Source organism: Petaurus breviceps, unplaced genomic scaffold, assembly GCF_028583685.1.
Source record: "Petaurus breviceps papuanus isolate PSGF00001 unplaced genomic scaffold, PetGlider_PUasm1.0 98, whole genome shotgun sequence".
NCBI lineage: Eukaryota > Metazoa > Chordata > Mammalia > Diprotodontia > Petauridae > Petaurus > Petaurus breviceps.
This window is the reverse complement of record NW_027187460.1, coordinates 60,682,579-60,698,137: the sequence shown is the minus strand read 5'-3', so window position 1 is coordinate 60,698,137 and position 15,559 is coordinate 60,682,579. Positions and strand designations below refer to the sequence as shown.

Genomic DNA, 15,559 nt, shown 5'->3' with positions numbered 1-15,559 from the left:
TAAGTGACTTGCCCAAGGTCACATGACTAGTAAGTGTTAAGTGTCTGAGGTAAAATTTGAACTCAGGTCCTCCTGACTCCAGAGCCGGTGCTCTATTCACTGTGCCACCTAACTGCCCCCTTACATTCCACCTTTAATACTTATAAGCTATGTGACAATGAAAAAGTCAAGCTCTCTGAGTCTTAATTTCCTCATCTGTAAAATGGGCATAATGTTATAACTATAGTCTCTATATTATAGGATTGTTGTATGACTCAAGTGAATTAATGAAAAGTGCTTTGCCAACTTTAAAGTGCTTTATAAATATCACTAAAGATAAATCCATTTAATAATGGGTGATGCTCTGACAGGATTTTACTACATTGTAACTATTTGCATATTGAGGTCTCCTTTTCTTAAAATAATAGGAAACTGGAGTGATCTGGTTCCACTTTTGAAAAATAATAGATACCACTTCAAGTGTTTATTCATTTTAGATATTTTATTGATGTTTTTTCCTTTTAAAACATCACCATGGCTTCCAAATGTCTCCTCTCCCCCAAACAATTGAATCTTCCTTTATGACCAAAAAGTATAGTCAATACAAAGAAATCCTCATTTTGATCATTTCTGAATGTATGCCTGATTCTGCACCTATTGTCCACCACCCCTTTATACATATGTAGGAGATAAAATTCACCATCAAGTACTGGAAATCATAATTGGTTGCCACATCTATCAGAGTTCTGAAGTCTTTCAGTTATCGTTTTTCTTTACAATAATTGTGGCCATTATGTAAATTGTTCTGGCTCTGTAAGGTTCATGTAAATCTGCCCAAGTTTCTCTAACTTCTTATTTATCATTTCTGTGGTATAATAACACTTCATTGTGTTTATCTACCATTACTTATTCAGCCGTTCCTCAGTTGGCAAGCTAACTTTCTAACTCTTGGCTCTTATTAAAAAAAAAAATTTGGTTTCTTTTATTCCTGTGATGCTTAAGTAAATTTTCAATTCTATTCCAGGTAAGTTAATGCATTCAAATAATCTCCTTAATTCTAACAAACCTCCTTTCAGACATCTGTCTTCTGGCAGCTTCCTGGTTTGGTCAACTATGACTAAGCACAGCAGTTTCTACTTCTCTGGATTCCTGCTACTTAAATAGATTTTAGAATTTCTGATTTGCCCTTCTAGGAAATTCTGGGGTTAGATAAATTTGAAATGTTAATGCAAACTTCACACAAACTAAGACCAAAGAAATAGCACTTTTAGGATTTTAAATAGAACTGGGGAATCTGCGATATGTAAATGGAAAAAGTGAAGGTTAGCTTCATCAGTGCCCTGGTGTGGTCTGTGGAAAAGATGGTCAACTGTGGGGAATGTTTGGGCAAATTCATTTCGGACTTGTTTCTACATGGTGCATGTGAAAGTGGAGGTTGGGCAGGTCTGTGTTTAATTTCATCAGAGTAGACAGTTCCTTGAGGCTTTTGGCTCCAGCTATCCCATTTGACTGTCTCTGTTGATCAGGTTAGACATGTGCATTTCCACATCTTCACTAAGTACTATGTAATCACAGCCTTAATAAGTCACATTAGTGAAGAAACTTGATTATTTCCAGAGACATATTATGTTGTGGGATTCTGGTGGGACTGAGCCTTTTGAGTAACTCTTCTCCTTCTCCTTCTCCTTCTTCTTCCTCTTCCCCTTCCTTTCCTCTTATCTGATAGTGGGGCCAAGAAACCTACAGGTGGCTTTTACTTTTAAAAACCATGGGGTTTTTTTTTGGAGGGGGGGGGAGGGATTATTCAGCTTTCAAAAGTACTCAAATAGTGGAGATTTCATTGGGAACATTTCTTGCCATCAGGATGAGCCTCCTTGTGAGGCACAGTTTAACTGAAATGGAGATAACTGGAGAATAATTAATTTTAATCCAGCAAAAAATATGTCCAGTAAGTATGCTGTGATGAGAATAGAGCTTGGAGCTCCAACCGTTGGCATAGACAGAAAATTTTCCTCTACCAATGCATATTGGCACCTTCTCTGCAACTTAAAGTCTTAGAGCACAGTTCTCAAAGTGTGGTCTAGGGATCTTTTGGGGTTCTTGAGACCTTTTCAGGAGGTCTGCAAAGTAAAAAAATATTTTTTCTAATAATACTAAGACATTTTAATTTCTAACATGGCAAATACTGGTAGATAAAATTCTTACATATTGCAAAAACTGTTTTGGGGGGAGAGGTCCTCAATAATTTTAGAGTGTAGAGGGATCCTGGGACCAAAGTTTGTGAACTGCTGTCTTAGAGCCCTGAGGGGTTAAAGACTTGCACAACATCAGCCCAGTCAGTCTGTCAGTGAGGGGGCTCTGAGACTGGCTCCTTATCCTCTATACTACACAAACTCTATAAAAACAAATTTTTAAAAATCAGGCTCATAGAGACTACCTTGCTCAGAGTCACACAGCTAGTATCAGAGGCAGCAGTCAAAACTAGGACCCACCTGATTTTAGATATAGCACCTTCACTCTACCAACCTACTATGTGTCAGTCACTATTCTAAATGCCTGGGAGACAAAGAAAGGCAAAAAACACAAGTCTCTGTCTTCAAAGAACCAAAGTCTTAAATTTCTACCTGTTTCAATACATCCTCCATTCATCCAGTCACTTCCCCTACTCAGGAAACTCCAGTGGCTCCCTATTGCCTCAAGGATCAAATACAAAATTCTCTTCTTGGTGTTCAAAGCCTTTCATAACCTAAAAACCTACTATTTTTCTTGTAAGTCTTCTTGTACCTTACTGTAGCACTAATCCAATATTCACAGCACCAACAGACACTAAAAATATGCCTGCATAGTGCTCAGTTGCAAAATATAACAGACTCTCCATATATAAGATTATAGCAAAACATTTATTTAGAGAGCAGAAAACCAAATCCCAAAACCAGTAAGCCAAATCAATCATAGTAACATAGACATTAATAAGACACAACACCACAGAGAGCCACACCCTCCTTTAGCCTTCCCACAACCTTGATGTCACAGCAGGTGGCAAACACCATTTACTCACAAGCCTAACTGTCTCCCTCAGATGTGTCTTCTCCTCCCAACCGTCTAGCTGCTCTGACTCCCTGCTTCCTGTGGGCTCTGCTCCACCCTTCAGCAAACTCCTTCCACCACAGGCTCCTACTTATTACATTCAGCCTATTAGGGGACAGGGAATATTTTCAAAGCAGGGAAGGTCTTCAAATACCGTAGGCATATTAAGGGGCAGGGAAGATCTTCAAATTTCTATTACCGTTACACTTATTCTGCACTATATACTCTTTGATCCAGTGACACTGGCCTCTTGACTGCAGTATGAATAAGAAACTCCATCTCTCAGCTCCAGGAATTTTCTCTGACTGTCTTCCATGCCTGGAATGCTCTCTCTCCTTATCTCTGCCAAATGGCTTCCCTGGTTTCCATGGCTTCCTTTTGGTTCCAATTAAAATCCCATCTTCTACAGGAAACCTGTCCCAACTCCTCTTAATTATAGTGCTTTCTCTCTCAATTATTTCCTATTTATCCTACCCATGTCTTGTTTTTACTTATTTGTTTGCTTATTGTCTCCTCCATTAGATTGTGAGCTCCTATAGGGCAGGGACTGTCTTTTTGCCTCTTTGTATTTTCTTCAGTTAGCACAGTGCCTTGTAAATAATAGTCGCTTAATAAATGCTTACTAATAAGAGCTCACATTCTTATGGGAGATATACACTTATGCACATACATGATATAAGCAGTGTAATTAAGAGCTAATAGCAGAGAGAAGGTACAATAGGTGGAGGGGAGGTATAGACTGGGAAAGACCTCTCTTACAGAAGGTAGGATTTGAGCTGAGTTTCGAAGAAGTTCAGGAATGACAGGAGCTACAGTGATACGGAAGAACATTTAAGGCATGGAGAGAGTCGGTGAAAAACATGGAGTGTGCAGTGGGAATAAACAGCAAGATGACCAGTGTTGCTGGATTGTAGAGATGTGGAGGGGAGTATAGCATAAAAAAACTGGAAAGGTAGGAAGGGGCTACATTGTGAGGAGCTTTAAACGTCAAAGAGGATTTTAAATTTGATCTTGGAGGTAAAAGGGAACCACTGAATTTTACTGAGCTGGAAAATGTCATGCTGAGGATACATAAATGAATAAGAAAGATGTGGTCTCTTAGACCTCAAGGCATTTAAATCTAGTTGGGCCAATAAGACAGGGATGCAAATAAGTATAAAACAGATTAGAATGTAGGTGGGATATAGGAGTGGTAGGAAAATGTGCGAGGAGAAATTCAGGGAGGAAGTGCCTTCTAGTTAGGGGACTGGGAAAGGCTCCATGAAGCTGGCTCAGTCTCATAATACATTCATTTGCTGCCCCTATTTCTCAACATTCATGAGTAGTTCACAGGGAACTGAAAGTTCTTAGTGGTTAAAATGTGCAAAAAATGCAGTTGACTACCAATAGCTTTTTCCAGTTATCTCTTTGCTTCTTACACTTGCCATTGGTCAGTCCCTCATAACCACAGCATAGTTGAGGGCTTATTTTCATTAGTTCCTTAACCCCTACCCCATACCTATTATATGGGAGATCTGAGAGCCTTTCTGATTTAAGCCTTATTGCTTCATGTCTCCTAACTTTGGAAAATACTTTACACTTAGGCTTCCCTGATCATCCATAATTGTTTCCTTGGTTTAGTTGAAAATTTTTCTGCCCAAGTATCAGCTTGTTTTCATCTAAGTGGTATCTTTAGGAAAAGAAAAAAATTAAAAATGAGTCACTCACCATGTCTTTTTTCTTTATTTGCCACCCTCCCCTTTCTTCCCCTCTTTTTCTGGGTTTGGAATGAACAGAAACTGCCTTGGGACTAGTGAGGCCCAGAACAGCTTGAGTGGAGGAGGAGAAAACCGAGTACAGGTCTTAAAGACTGTTCCAGTTAACCTTTCTTTGAACCAAGATCACCTGGAGACCTTAAAAAGGGAACAGTACAGTGCAAATGTGTCTGAGGGTTCAGCGGGCTGTGTGGCAGGAGTAGTGGTGGTGAAGGCTGAAGAGTTTACGCCCGTCTTCATGGCCCCATCTGTGCAGTACCCCCGAGGAGAAAGTGAGGAGAATCGTGGCGTCATCTTTGAGCAAAATCAGTATGAAGTACCCAGCATGGCTCCCCATGCCAACTATCTCAAGGATGACCAGCGAAGCACACCAGACAGCACTTACAGTGAGACTTTCAAAGATGGTGCTGCAGAGGTGAGTTAATTGTGAATTAATGAATGGTCTGGTCTTATGTTTCCAAAAGGTAAATGGGATGCATACAATTAACTGAAGGTCTAGCATTTTTTAGTATTACACTAAACACGTGTGTGTGTGTGTGTGTGTGTGTGTAGAGGTATGCATTTAGGAGAGGTTGTTTGTTTTTTGATTTCTGACAACTTAGCTCATTTGTTTCTTTTTAAACTAGTTTGGATTTTTAGTCCTTAAATTTAGGTATATTGTTTATGGAAATGTGGGAAGCTTATATGGAAAACCAAGTTTTTAAAGCTTATCATCTTGTCATCTTTCATAATTTGCTATTAAGCACTCTAAATATTGCCTGAATTAAGATCGCCATCTACCTGGTTTGTGACCTGGATTTGATTGTGTTTATCCAGTAATTCAAATAGACCTCTTCAATATTCAGAAAACATCCACTGCTTTTAAGACCACCAGAGTTGTGAATAGGATTAAGGACAATATAGCAAACAATGTGGTTGGGGTGGGCCCTGGACCCCTGTCAACTCAAGGCCCCATGACATCTGCTACTTACCCTGAAGTACCTCCCTGCCCCTGCTTTCCTAGGGTCTTATGCTTCTTCTGTGGCCTGCCTCCTACTATCACTGAGCCCCAACACCCTTCATCTTCCCTCCACCCCCACCCCCACACATGTCTACTTTCTCTTGCTTTCTCCTCCTGAGGGATTGGAGACTGGGGGCTGAAGAATACGTTACTTTTGTGATCCTGCCGCTTTAACCCCAAATGAACTTACCAGAATTTCTCATTCCAGTTCTAAAGATTACTTTACTGCAATTCTATTTCTGTGATTTTCCAGCCTTTGGGGAACAAAAGAGTACAGCACTGGTGTTAGACTCTAGCAGATGTTTACCTAAACTTTCAGGCAGGAGGAGGTGCAATATTAGCAGGGTGGCCATGTCCACTCATGGAAGCAACTAGAGAAACTTTCATCCTTCCCTCCGTTTTTGCAGACAAGAGTTTGATGAAAGTCTTTTTATCTCTTACCATTTGAGTACAATGACATCCCAAGGTTGAGTAAATATGCATAAAATTGAAACTTTGAATGTTCTAATTTATAGTAACTCAAGTGTATGAGGTGATGCGTGTTCATTTTTTTTTAACTTTGCACATAAATCTCCTCCTCGATGTCCTCCTACTTTCCAAGGAAACTTTGTCATGTCCATGGCATTCCAGGGGATGTGTGCAGCATAGGGGTAGCAAGAAGTTGGGAGGCAAAAATCTTTCCTGTGCAGAAGTTACCTCTAACCAAAAACACGCAGAGACTGAACAGGTCATACCCCATGGACCTCAGGCTTCTCTCCTCATTGTTCCTGTCAGCTGATCTGCTCAAATAAATTCCATTTGCATGAAGATGGTCATGAGTTCCTGCTGAATACATATATAGTGAAGCTAGAGTGCAGGCACTTAGTGTTGGATAAATGAGATGCATTCCCTATCCTGGGAGCTACCACCTTTCCTTCTTTTGGATATTTGAAGTAAAATTCTTAACATCATTTTGATAACTTGTACTTAAAATTATTTTCCAGTCTGATGTGTTCAATAATACTTATTGAAAAAATTTTTTAAGACAGAGTGTGCTATGAAATTTTTCTATTTTTATGATTATATTCTTGATGCAGAATACAGAACCTGTCACATAGTGAGTGCTTAATAAATGTCCACTTGGTTAATTCAATCAACCAACGTTGATAAACACTCAATAAATATTGGTTGTCAATAAATATAAGATTTGAATACAGGTCTTCCTGCCTCCAAGCCCAACCACTAGTCCACTGAGCTACCTTACTGCCTTCTGCATAGTACAACTATTAATATCTTCATTTTACAGGTGAGGAAACAGACTTGGAAAGATTAAGGCCAAGGTAACTTAGCTAGTAATTAATGGAGGCAGCAGTGGAGGCCAGGACTGACTCAGAGTTCAGTGTTTTACCACTCTCCCACAATGCCTTTCTGAAGGACTTGGGGACGTGGTCCAATGGCATTGGAATGGTTATGATATCTATGTGGTGTGTTATCAGTTGTATTTATGTTGTAGATAAAAATCCTCTGAAAAGAGGTGATTGTATTTTTTTTTTTATTTTAAAGTGGAAAAAAGGGGGTAAAGGAATTCTGTGATCTTACTGGAAGTCAAATATTTGGGCTCAGTCCCAATGTTTTTGGTTTAACTGCTTTGCATTTAAATCAATGCATAACATCATTACAGCCAACATCAGTGTTTGAACTGGGCTTTAACTTGCCTGCTGGATTTCATTTTGATGCAGAATTTTTTTTAAAAAAGTATTCCAATTATAATCTTTTGCTATAGTATTGCCAACTGGTCATATGATTAGGTGACCTTTGAGTAATGTTGTTAAGGAAATCCCTGTAGTACAAATTCTTGGTGGAAATCTATTACATTCACTGGTGGGTTATTGAATTATAGGGAGACCATTGGTGAATGCAGCATTCCTCAGCCTATACAGGGGAGACTAGCTCTGATGCTAAGCCTGGATAGGTAGAGAGGAGGGTGGTTGCTATGAAGGGTCTAATTGATATCTCTTAAAGAACAAGCATCAGTGGAACATGAATAATCACATAAGCTTCAAATATTTTAGATGGCAACAAGATGTGTGCATAGTTTAAGAGGAATTTTGATCCCTTACTTATCTCATCTCCAGCAAGAAAAAAGGCAACTGTTATCAAACCATCTAAATAAATATTTATGAAGCACCTAAAGGCACTGTGCTAGACACAGACAGTGGTTGGAGAGAGGGATATAGTGAAGTTTAAAAATCCAATTGCTGCTCTCAGCTTAGGGAGATAGTCCATAAATCCAGAAAAAGAACAAATATGAGAATATTATACTTAAAAAGCAAAAGCGAGTGTGGCATGTTGCATAGGATTACTGACAGAGTTAAGAAGATGTGCCTTCAAATCTTGCCTCTGACACATAACAGCTGTGTGGGCAAGCTGGACTTTTCACTGGCTCTCCCCATGCCTGGAATGTTCTTCCTCATCTCAGTCTCCTGACTTGTCTAGCTTCCTTTAAATCCTAGGTGAATTCCCACTTTCTAAGGAAACCTTTACCGACCCTCCTTCGTTCGAGTGCTTTCCCTCCATCGATTACAGTTTGTCCTGTGCACAGCTTGTGCGGGTCTGGTTGTTTCCATGTTGTTTCCCATAAGACTGTGAGCTCCTTGAAAGACAGACTCTTCTTGTTTTTCTCTGTATTCCTAGTACTTAAGGGAGTGCCTGAAAAGAGTTTACTCACCGGCTGATTGACTGTTGGAGACAACTCTCTAAGACTACAGCTATCCCTTCCACATTGAGACTTTCCTCATCATGGTTTCAGTATATCTCAGATCAGCATAAGAAATAAAATGGGGATTTGGGGGGAGTTTTACAGAAGCCATAGATAACACACAAAGGCTAGCAGATGACACAAAAAGTTTAGAAACTCAGAAATGCATAAAATATAGTTAATATATAATATCAATGTATTTTATCCTTTAATATCATAAATAATTCAGACTTCTTTGGTGCAAAAGGAGGGCTAAAAATTTTTACATGTATTTTTCAGATCACAGAAGTGCTATACCCCCCACCCTTACTACATGGAAGGGATAAGTGTATATAAATTGCAGAAAAAGTTCAGAACTGTGTTGGCAGAGAGAGGCTCCTCCCTGGGTGTTCTCTCTACCAGTGAAATCTTAGGGATGGGACCTTCCCCCCAACTTTTGATATTCATATGTCAGATATCATCAAGCGCCTAGACATTTTTTGTCAGGTTGAAGTCAGCGTTAACTGCTGGAAAATTCTGAATATCTGTGTGCCAAGATAACAGAATAAAAATAACAAACAAAACTTTGAAACAGTCAGTCTTCAGGAGGCAGGTTGGTACAGTGCAAAGAGTTTGGAGTCCGGAAATTTTGGTTCAAATATCCCCTCTGCCCAAGGGAAAAAACAAAACAAAACACATTTTGGACCAGTTCTGGCTATACTGGTTGGCTGTCACCCATGCCTGGAATGTACTCCCTTTCCACCTCTGCCTCTTGGAATCTTTAGAGACTCAGCTTAGATACCACCCTCTAAACGATGAGATCATTTCTGGTTCTCTTCCTCTTCCCCTCATGATTCTCTTCTCTGTGTGTTCTGTTTTCTGTGTGTATACATACACACACTAGCAACACTTATGTATACATATATGTGTGTATGCATCTATGTGTGTATACATACATGTATTTACACACATATACATGTTGTTTCTTGTTAAAGTTAGGTTATAACAGTACAATGACTTTACTGCCCTCCTGAGATATTCACTAAAGAAATTTTCCAGCTATTGGTGGATCTCTTGGTGGAAAGAACAAAATGAGACTTTTGATCTTATTTCTCACGGAAGGAGATAGATCATCTATTTATGTTGATCTTCCTACCTCAAGTCTCTCTCAGCCCCAACCCATCCTTCACCCAGTCACCAAAGTAATTTTCCTAAGATTCAGGTCTGGCCATGGGACTCCTTTGTCCCTCTCCGTCTCACCAATAAACTTCTGTGGCTCCCAGTTACCTTTAGGATTAGATGTAAATTCCCTTGTTTTTCATTTAAAGCTCTTCACAATTGGGCCTCATCCCACTTACATTCTTCCCTTCTACATACTTTTGTCCAGCCATATTGATCTTTCTCTTCTTCAAACAGGATATTCTTGTCTTGCTTTTTCATTGGTTGTCCTCTGTACCTGAACTGCCCTTCCTCTCTACCTCTGCCTCTTGGAGTCCTACAGCCAAGTACCACCTTCTGCATGATGAGATCTTTCCTGGTTCCCTTTCTCCTACCCATCCTCTGTACCACATATGTATCTTACATATATATATATAGATAGATAGATAGATAGATAGATAGATAGATAGATAGATAGATAGATAGATAGATAGATATAGCTATATGTGTGTGTCTATATATACCTTACATATATATGCAAACAGAGATACATAAATACATACATAGACGTATGCATATATGTGTTTATGTATTGCTATCCATCTTTCTATTTGTCTATCTACACACACATGTTGTTTTACCCTGTGATTGTAAACTCCTTGGGAACAGGAACTGTCTCACTTTTGATTTTTATTTGCAGCACCTACAAAGTACCTTCCTCATAGTAGACTCAATAATAGCTTTCCTGGTCCCTAAATTGCTAGATATTACTGATTGCTAGATATTAGATATGTCATTGTTTTATGGCCAGTTTACACTTAATGATCTATCCAAATCAGAAGATGCTACATAGCATTCTCTCCAGTTCAAAATAAACATGTAGTAAAGACCTATAGTGTTTCAGTCACTTTGCTAGGTACATTCTGTATAAAAATATGCAAAACAACAATAATCCCCAACCTTCAAGAATTCATAATCTATTGAAGTGGGGGGGTAGCAATGTAATATGTATGAAATAAAGTAGGGATAGGGCACCTACTTGGCACAGTGGATAGAACACTGAGCTGGGAATCAGGAAGATTCATCATCCTGAGTTGAAATTCAGCCTCAGACATTTATTGACTGTGTGGCCCTGGCAAGTCACTTAACCCCATTTGCCTCAGTTTCCTCATCTGTAAAATGAGCTGGAAAAGGAAATGACAAACCACTCTGGTATTTTTGCCAAGAAAACTCCAAAAGGGGTTATGAAGAGTTGGACGTGACTGAATAACAAACAATAAGGGGCAAAGGAGAGATTCAATGTTTTCCCATATTAGGAGAATCTGAGGTGAGAGAAAACACCTTTAGCAGGTACAGGGGCAGGGAAATCAGAGAAGGCTTTATAGAGGAAGTGATACTTAATTTAGTCTTTATTTTGTTCATTTTTTTTTCAATTAGCAAGCATTCCCACCTCCTCCTTTACAGAAAAGAAAAAGAAAAATCCTTGTAACAAATAAACATAGTCAATAAAATATTAGCCATGCCCCAAAATGTGACAGGACTAGTCTTTATAGGAAGAGAAGGATTCTGATAGGTTGAAATGAAGATAGAGTGAATTCTAGGTCCAAAGTATGAACTGCACAAATGCAAGAGAATGTTTGGTGAGAGAATGGACTGACAAGTGGTCCAGTTCTACTTGAATACAGAATGTGTGGATGGAGAATATGGGGAAATAAGACTTATAAACGTAGGTGAAACCAGATTGTGGAGGGTCTTAAATGTTCAAGGAAAGTTGTACTGCACCAAAGCTTTCTTGTATCTCTTTGTAAATTGATTGGCAACAAAGAATTTATGAGCCCACACAAATGTTTTATTAGCCTGTCTTCTCCTCAAATAACACTTTGTATTTGTCATAGTTAGTCAACTCAGTAAAGTCAATGCTTGTTAATGGCAGCCTGCCATAAACAGACACTGGCTACCAGTGTATGCCTCCTATCTAGGAAGACCTCAAAAGGTCAGTTTCTGCTCAAGGTATGATAATTGAGAGATAGATAGTTGCTCCACCCCTCCAATTCATCTCAAACAACAGTGTGAGTTAACAAGCATATATTAAATACTTGTTAGGTTCCAGGTGTTGTTCTAAGTCCTTGGGATACAAGGAAAGGCAATAACATGGACCTTGTCCTTCTGGAACTTAATATAGTACTCCAGATGTAGTCTGACCAAGTCTACTATAGTCTACTGTAGTAGAGTATAGTTGAAATATTACCTCCCTTATTCTAGATATCATGATGGTTAATCTTGCTTAGGATTGTGGTAACTTGTTTTTTTGGGGGGTGGGGGAGTGCCTAACACCTAATTTGAGTGATTCAGATTGGGCTCAGGACCCTTTAAAACTTTCATATCTTTTCATCTGAATTCTGAAGCCAGTAAATGCCCTTTTCCCTATGCCTCATGGTCTCCTTCAATAAATAAATGCAATCCTAAGGATCTTTTCTTCCTTGACTCTCACATAGCATTTGGTCCCTTTTATATTTTTTATTACATTCTGTTATGCATCATAGTTATTATCTATTTGTGTATGTGTTAGCACACCTCCTATACCTGCTCTGTGAGGGCAGGTGATTTGATCTCTCTCATTATCTGGTACAGTCTTTTCTTAAGTCACTTAACCTCTCTTTGTTTCCTCAGTTTCCTCATCTGCAAAATGCAGGTAATGATAGTGCATGCTTCCCAAGGTTGTTGTGAGGATAATATGAGATACTACTTGTAAAGCACTTTGCAAACATTAAAGGCTAAATTCTAGCAGGAGTTAAGTGACTTGCTCTGGGTCACACAGCCAGGTTTTTGGGAGGATCAAATGAGGTAATGTGCTAAGTGCTTTGTAAACCTTAAAGCTACATTAAAAAAAATTATTTATTATGAAAACAACAATTTGGAAAAAAGCTTAAAGGTCAAAGAGGAAGGCCCAGGTATATATACACTTAAAAAAAAATCAAATTGCAATGTATTTCACTCTCAGATTATGAGTCAAAACTTTTATTTGCCTACTTGTATAAAGAACTTTATTTGCCTACTTTGAATTCTGGGAAAAAAATCTGACATATTTTTTCTCAATAAATTCAATTAGTAGATAATAGACTAATAGTTAGGCATCATCATTATATTATTTTGTGATTTAGGAAAATCTTAAATATTTTGGACCTTTTTTGGGGGGGGGTTGGGTTTGGTTTTTTTGGTCTGTAATAGGGATATTCATGTACTCCTGTTCACTTATTATTAGACTATTGTAAGAATTAAAGTTCTTGGGAAGAAGCTTTTATTAGATTCTTGATATTACTATTATATGTATTAATATTTCTAAACAAATAAAAATGCATTTATATGAACTTTACTAAATTAGAATTTTCAGTAATTAAGAATGATGTTAATTGCCTGTTTAGACAACATTTTTCCCCTGCAATATGGCAAATGGCCAATGCAAACAAACTTATAGGGCTGCATTAAAAAAAAATGAGGCCAACAATGTGGCATAGTAGAGAGGAAGCTAAACTTAGAGTCCTAAAGTCCTAAGTCCAAATTTTGCCTCCCACACTTAAAAGCTGTGTGACTCTAGGAAAATCACTTAACCTCTCTGAAATTTAATTTCTTTCTTTGTAAAATGTGGGTAAAAATACCTGAAGTACTTACTTCATAGGAAGATTATTAGACTAGAGTTCAGAGTTGTGTTGTGCTTTGCAAATCTTAAGGCTATATATAATTATCAGCTAATATTATTATAGTAAAACACCTGCTTGCGTGAAAATGATATGCTAACTATGAATAAGCATTATATGTTGAAATATTTCTCCTAAGACGTTCTATTAAGGCAACTGCTGAATGCATAAAAAAATGTGTCAACCTAGTTGGGGAGATGTTGCATGGACATAACAGTAATAAACCTGTGTGTCCTGAACAAATATCCTGTGGTTCAAACTTTTCACAAATTCAAACTGGGCTTTCCTCTAATTTTTATCTAACATAGTGATGGGCACATAGTGGGTTCATAATTCATATTTTATTGATTAACTGATAAGTGAGGTTTCCCTATAATAACTTATCTTCAATGGACAAATTATTTCTGTTTTGTCAGGAAAATCCATATATTCTTTGTTACTGTAGTTAGTAAACTTTTGTTGAACTCCTCCTGTGTACCAGGCCTTGTGGATAATCAGATATTCATGATCTTTTTGAGATTTTCCATTTAATATATTTGTTAAGCAGTTTGCACTTGCAGTGATCACTTCTGCATCCAAACCCAGGTAAGTCATAATTGATAAACAGAATAAGTATATATTATATGTAGCCAGTTTTCTTCCTGCCTTCCATCTATATCTATATCCATATCTATATCTACACACACACACACACACACACACTTTTGATTAGATTTCCAAGACTCCAAGCAAGTATATTTTTATGAGCCCATTCATTGGTAGATTGAGTTAAAACCTGATGTCTTAGGCTTTTACTAGTGGTATGATCTAGGACAAATCTTTTAATCCCTCTTGTTCTCAGCTTCCTCATATGTAAAAATGGTGACAATAGTACCTAATTCATAGAATTGTTATGAGAATTGAAAGAGTTAATACATGTATATAGTTAATGCATAAATGCTAACCATTGTCATCTGAGATTATGAATTTATTCAATTCAATCCAGTAAGCATTTCTTAATATTTACTTACTTTTTTTTTTTTTTTGCTTTTTGGAGGGCAATTGGGGTTAAGTGACTTGCCCAAGGTCACATGGCTAGTAATTGTGTCAAGTGTCTGAGGCCAGATTTGAACTCAGGTCCTCCTGACTCCAGGGTTGGTGCTCTATTCCCAGCGCCACCTAGCAGCCCCCATTTTTTAATATTTATTAAGCACATACTATGTACCAAACACTATGCTGGTCACTGGGGGTACAAAGAAAGGCAAAAGATAGCCTCTGTTCTCAAGGAAATCTGAAGTATAGTGGGAAGACAATATACAAAGAAATATATACAGAGTATATATACATAAGACATATATACAAATAAGATATATGCAGGGTAAATTAGAGATAATCAGCAGAGGGGAGGCACTAGAATTATACGTAAGTGCAAGGATGATGGTTAAGCTTTTTGTAAATCATTAGAAAGCTCAATTATATAATGAAAAACAAAAGCACTGGGTTTGGAGGTTTTTGCCCAGGATTCAAATCCAACTAGCTGTGTGGCCATAAGCCAACCATTTCAACTCTAAATTTCTTTTATCCTTCTGGTTAAAAAAAAAAGAGGATAATAATACCTCGTAGAATTGTTACAAGGAAAGTGCTTTGTAAATCTTTAAATACTCTATGAATGTGAACTCTGTGTGTGTGTGTGTGTGTGTGTATGTGATGTAATTTCAGAAAACATTGGGTTATTGATCTAGAGATATATGGGGCATCAGAGTTCATCTAGTTCAACTCATCTTGTCCCCTCTTTTTATGGATGATGAAACTGAGGCTGAGGAGGTGAACTAACTTGTTCCCAAGGTCGCACAGATATTAAGCATCAGAGCAATGATTTGAATCCAGGTCCCTGGGAATTTCATAATGTTGTTATATTCTTATTGATTCAACATTCATGTGCTTGCTAATTGCAGAGGAGGGCTCTATTAGGGACTAGATATGTACTTATTGAACACCTCTTATGTACCAGACCTTGTGGATAATCAGATATTCATGATCTTTTTGAGATTTTCCATTTAATATATTTGTTAAGCTGTTTGCACTTGTAATGATCACTTCTGCATCCAAACCCAGGTAAATCATAATTGACAAACAGAATAAGTATGTATTATATGTAGTGTGTGTATATGTGTGTGTGTGTGTGAGAGAG

The 15,559-nt window shown here is 37.9% G+C and overlaps 1 protein-coding gene across 1 annotated transcript in view; it reads left to right on the top strand.

The window, feature by feature from the left end:
- GRHL2 (grainyhead like transcription factor 2) overlaps positions 1 to 15,559 on the top strand; it is a 229,584-nt gene that overhangs the window by 68,905 nt on the left and 145,120 nt on the right. Inside the window, 1 exon segment of the mRNA XM_069080979.1 lies at positions 4,842 to 5,235. Coding sequence (XP_068937080.1) covers positions 4,842 to 5,235 — 394 coding nt within the window.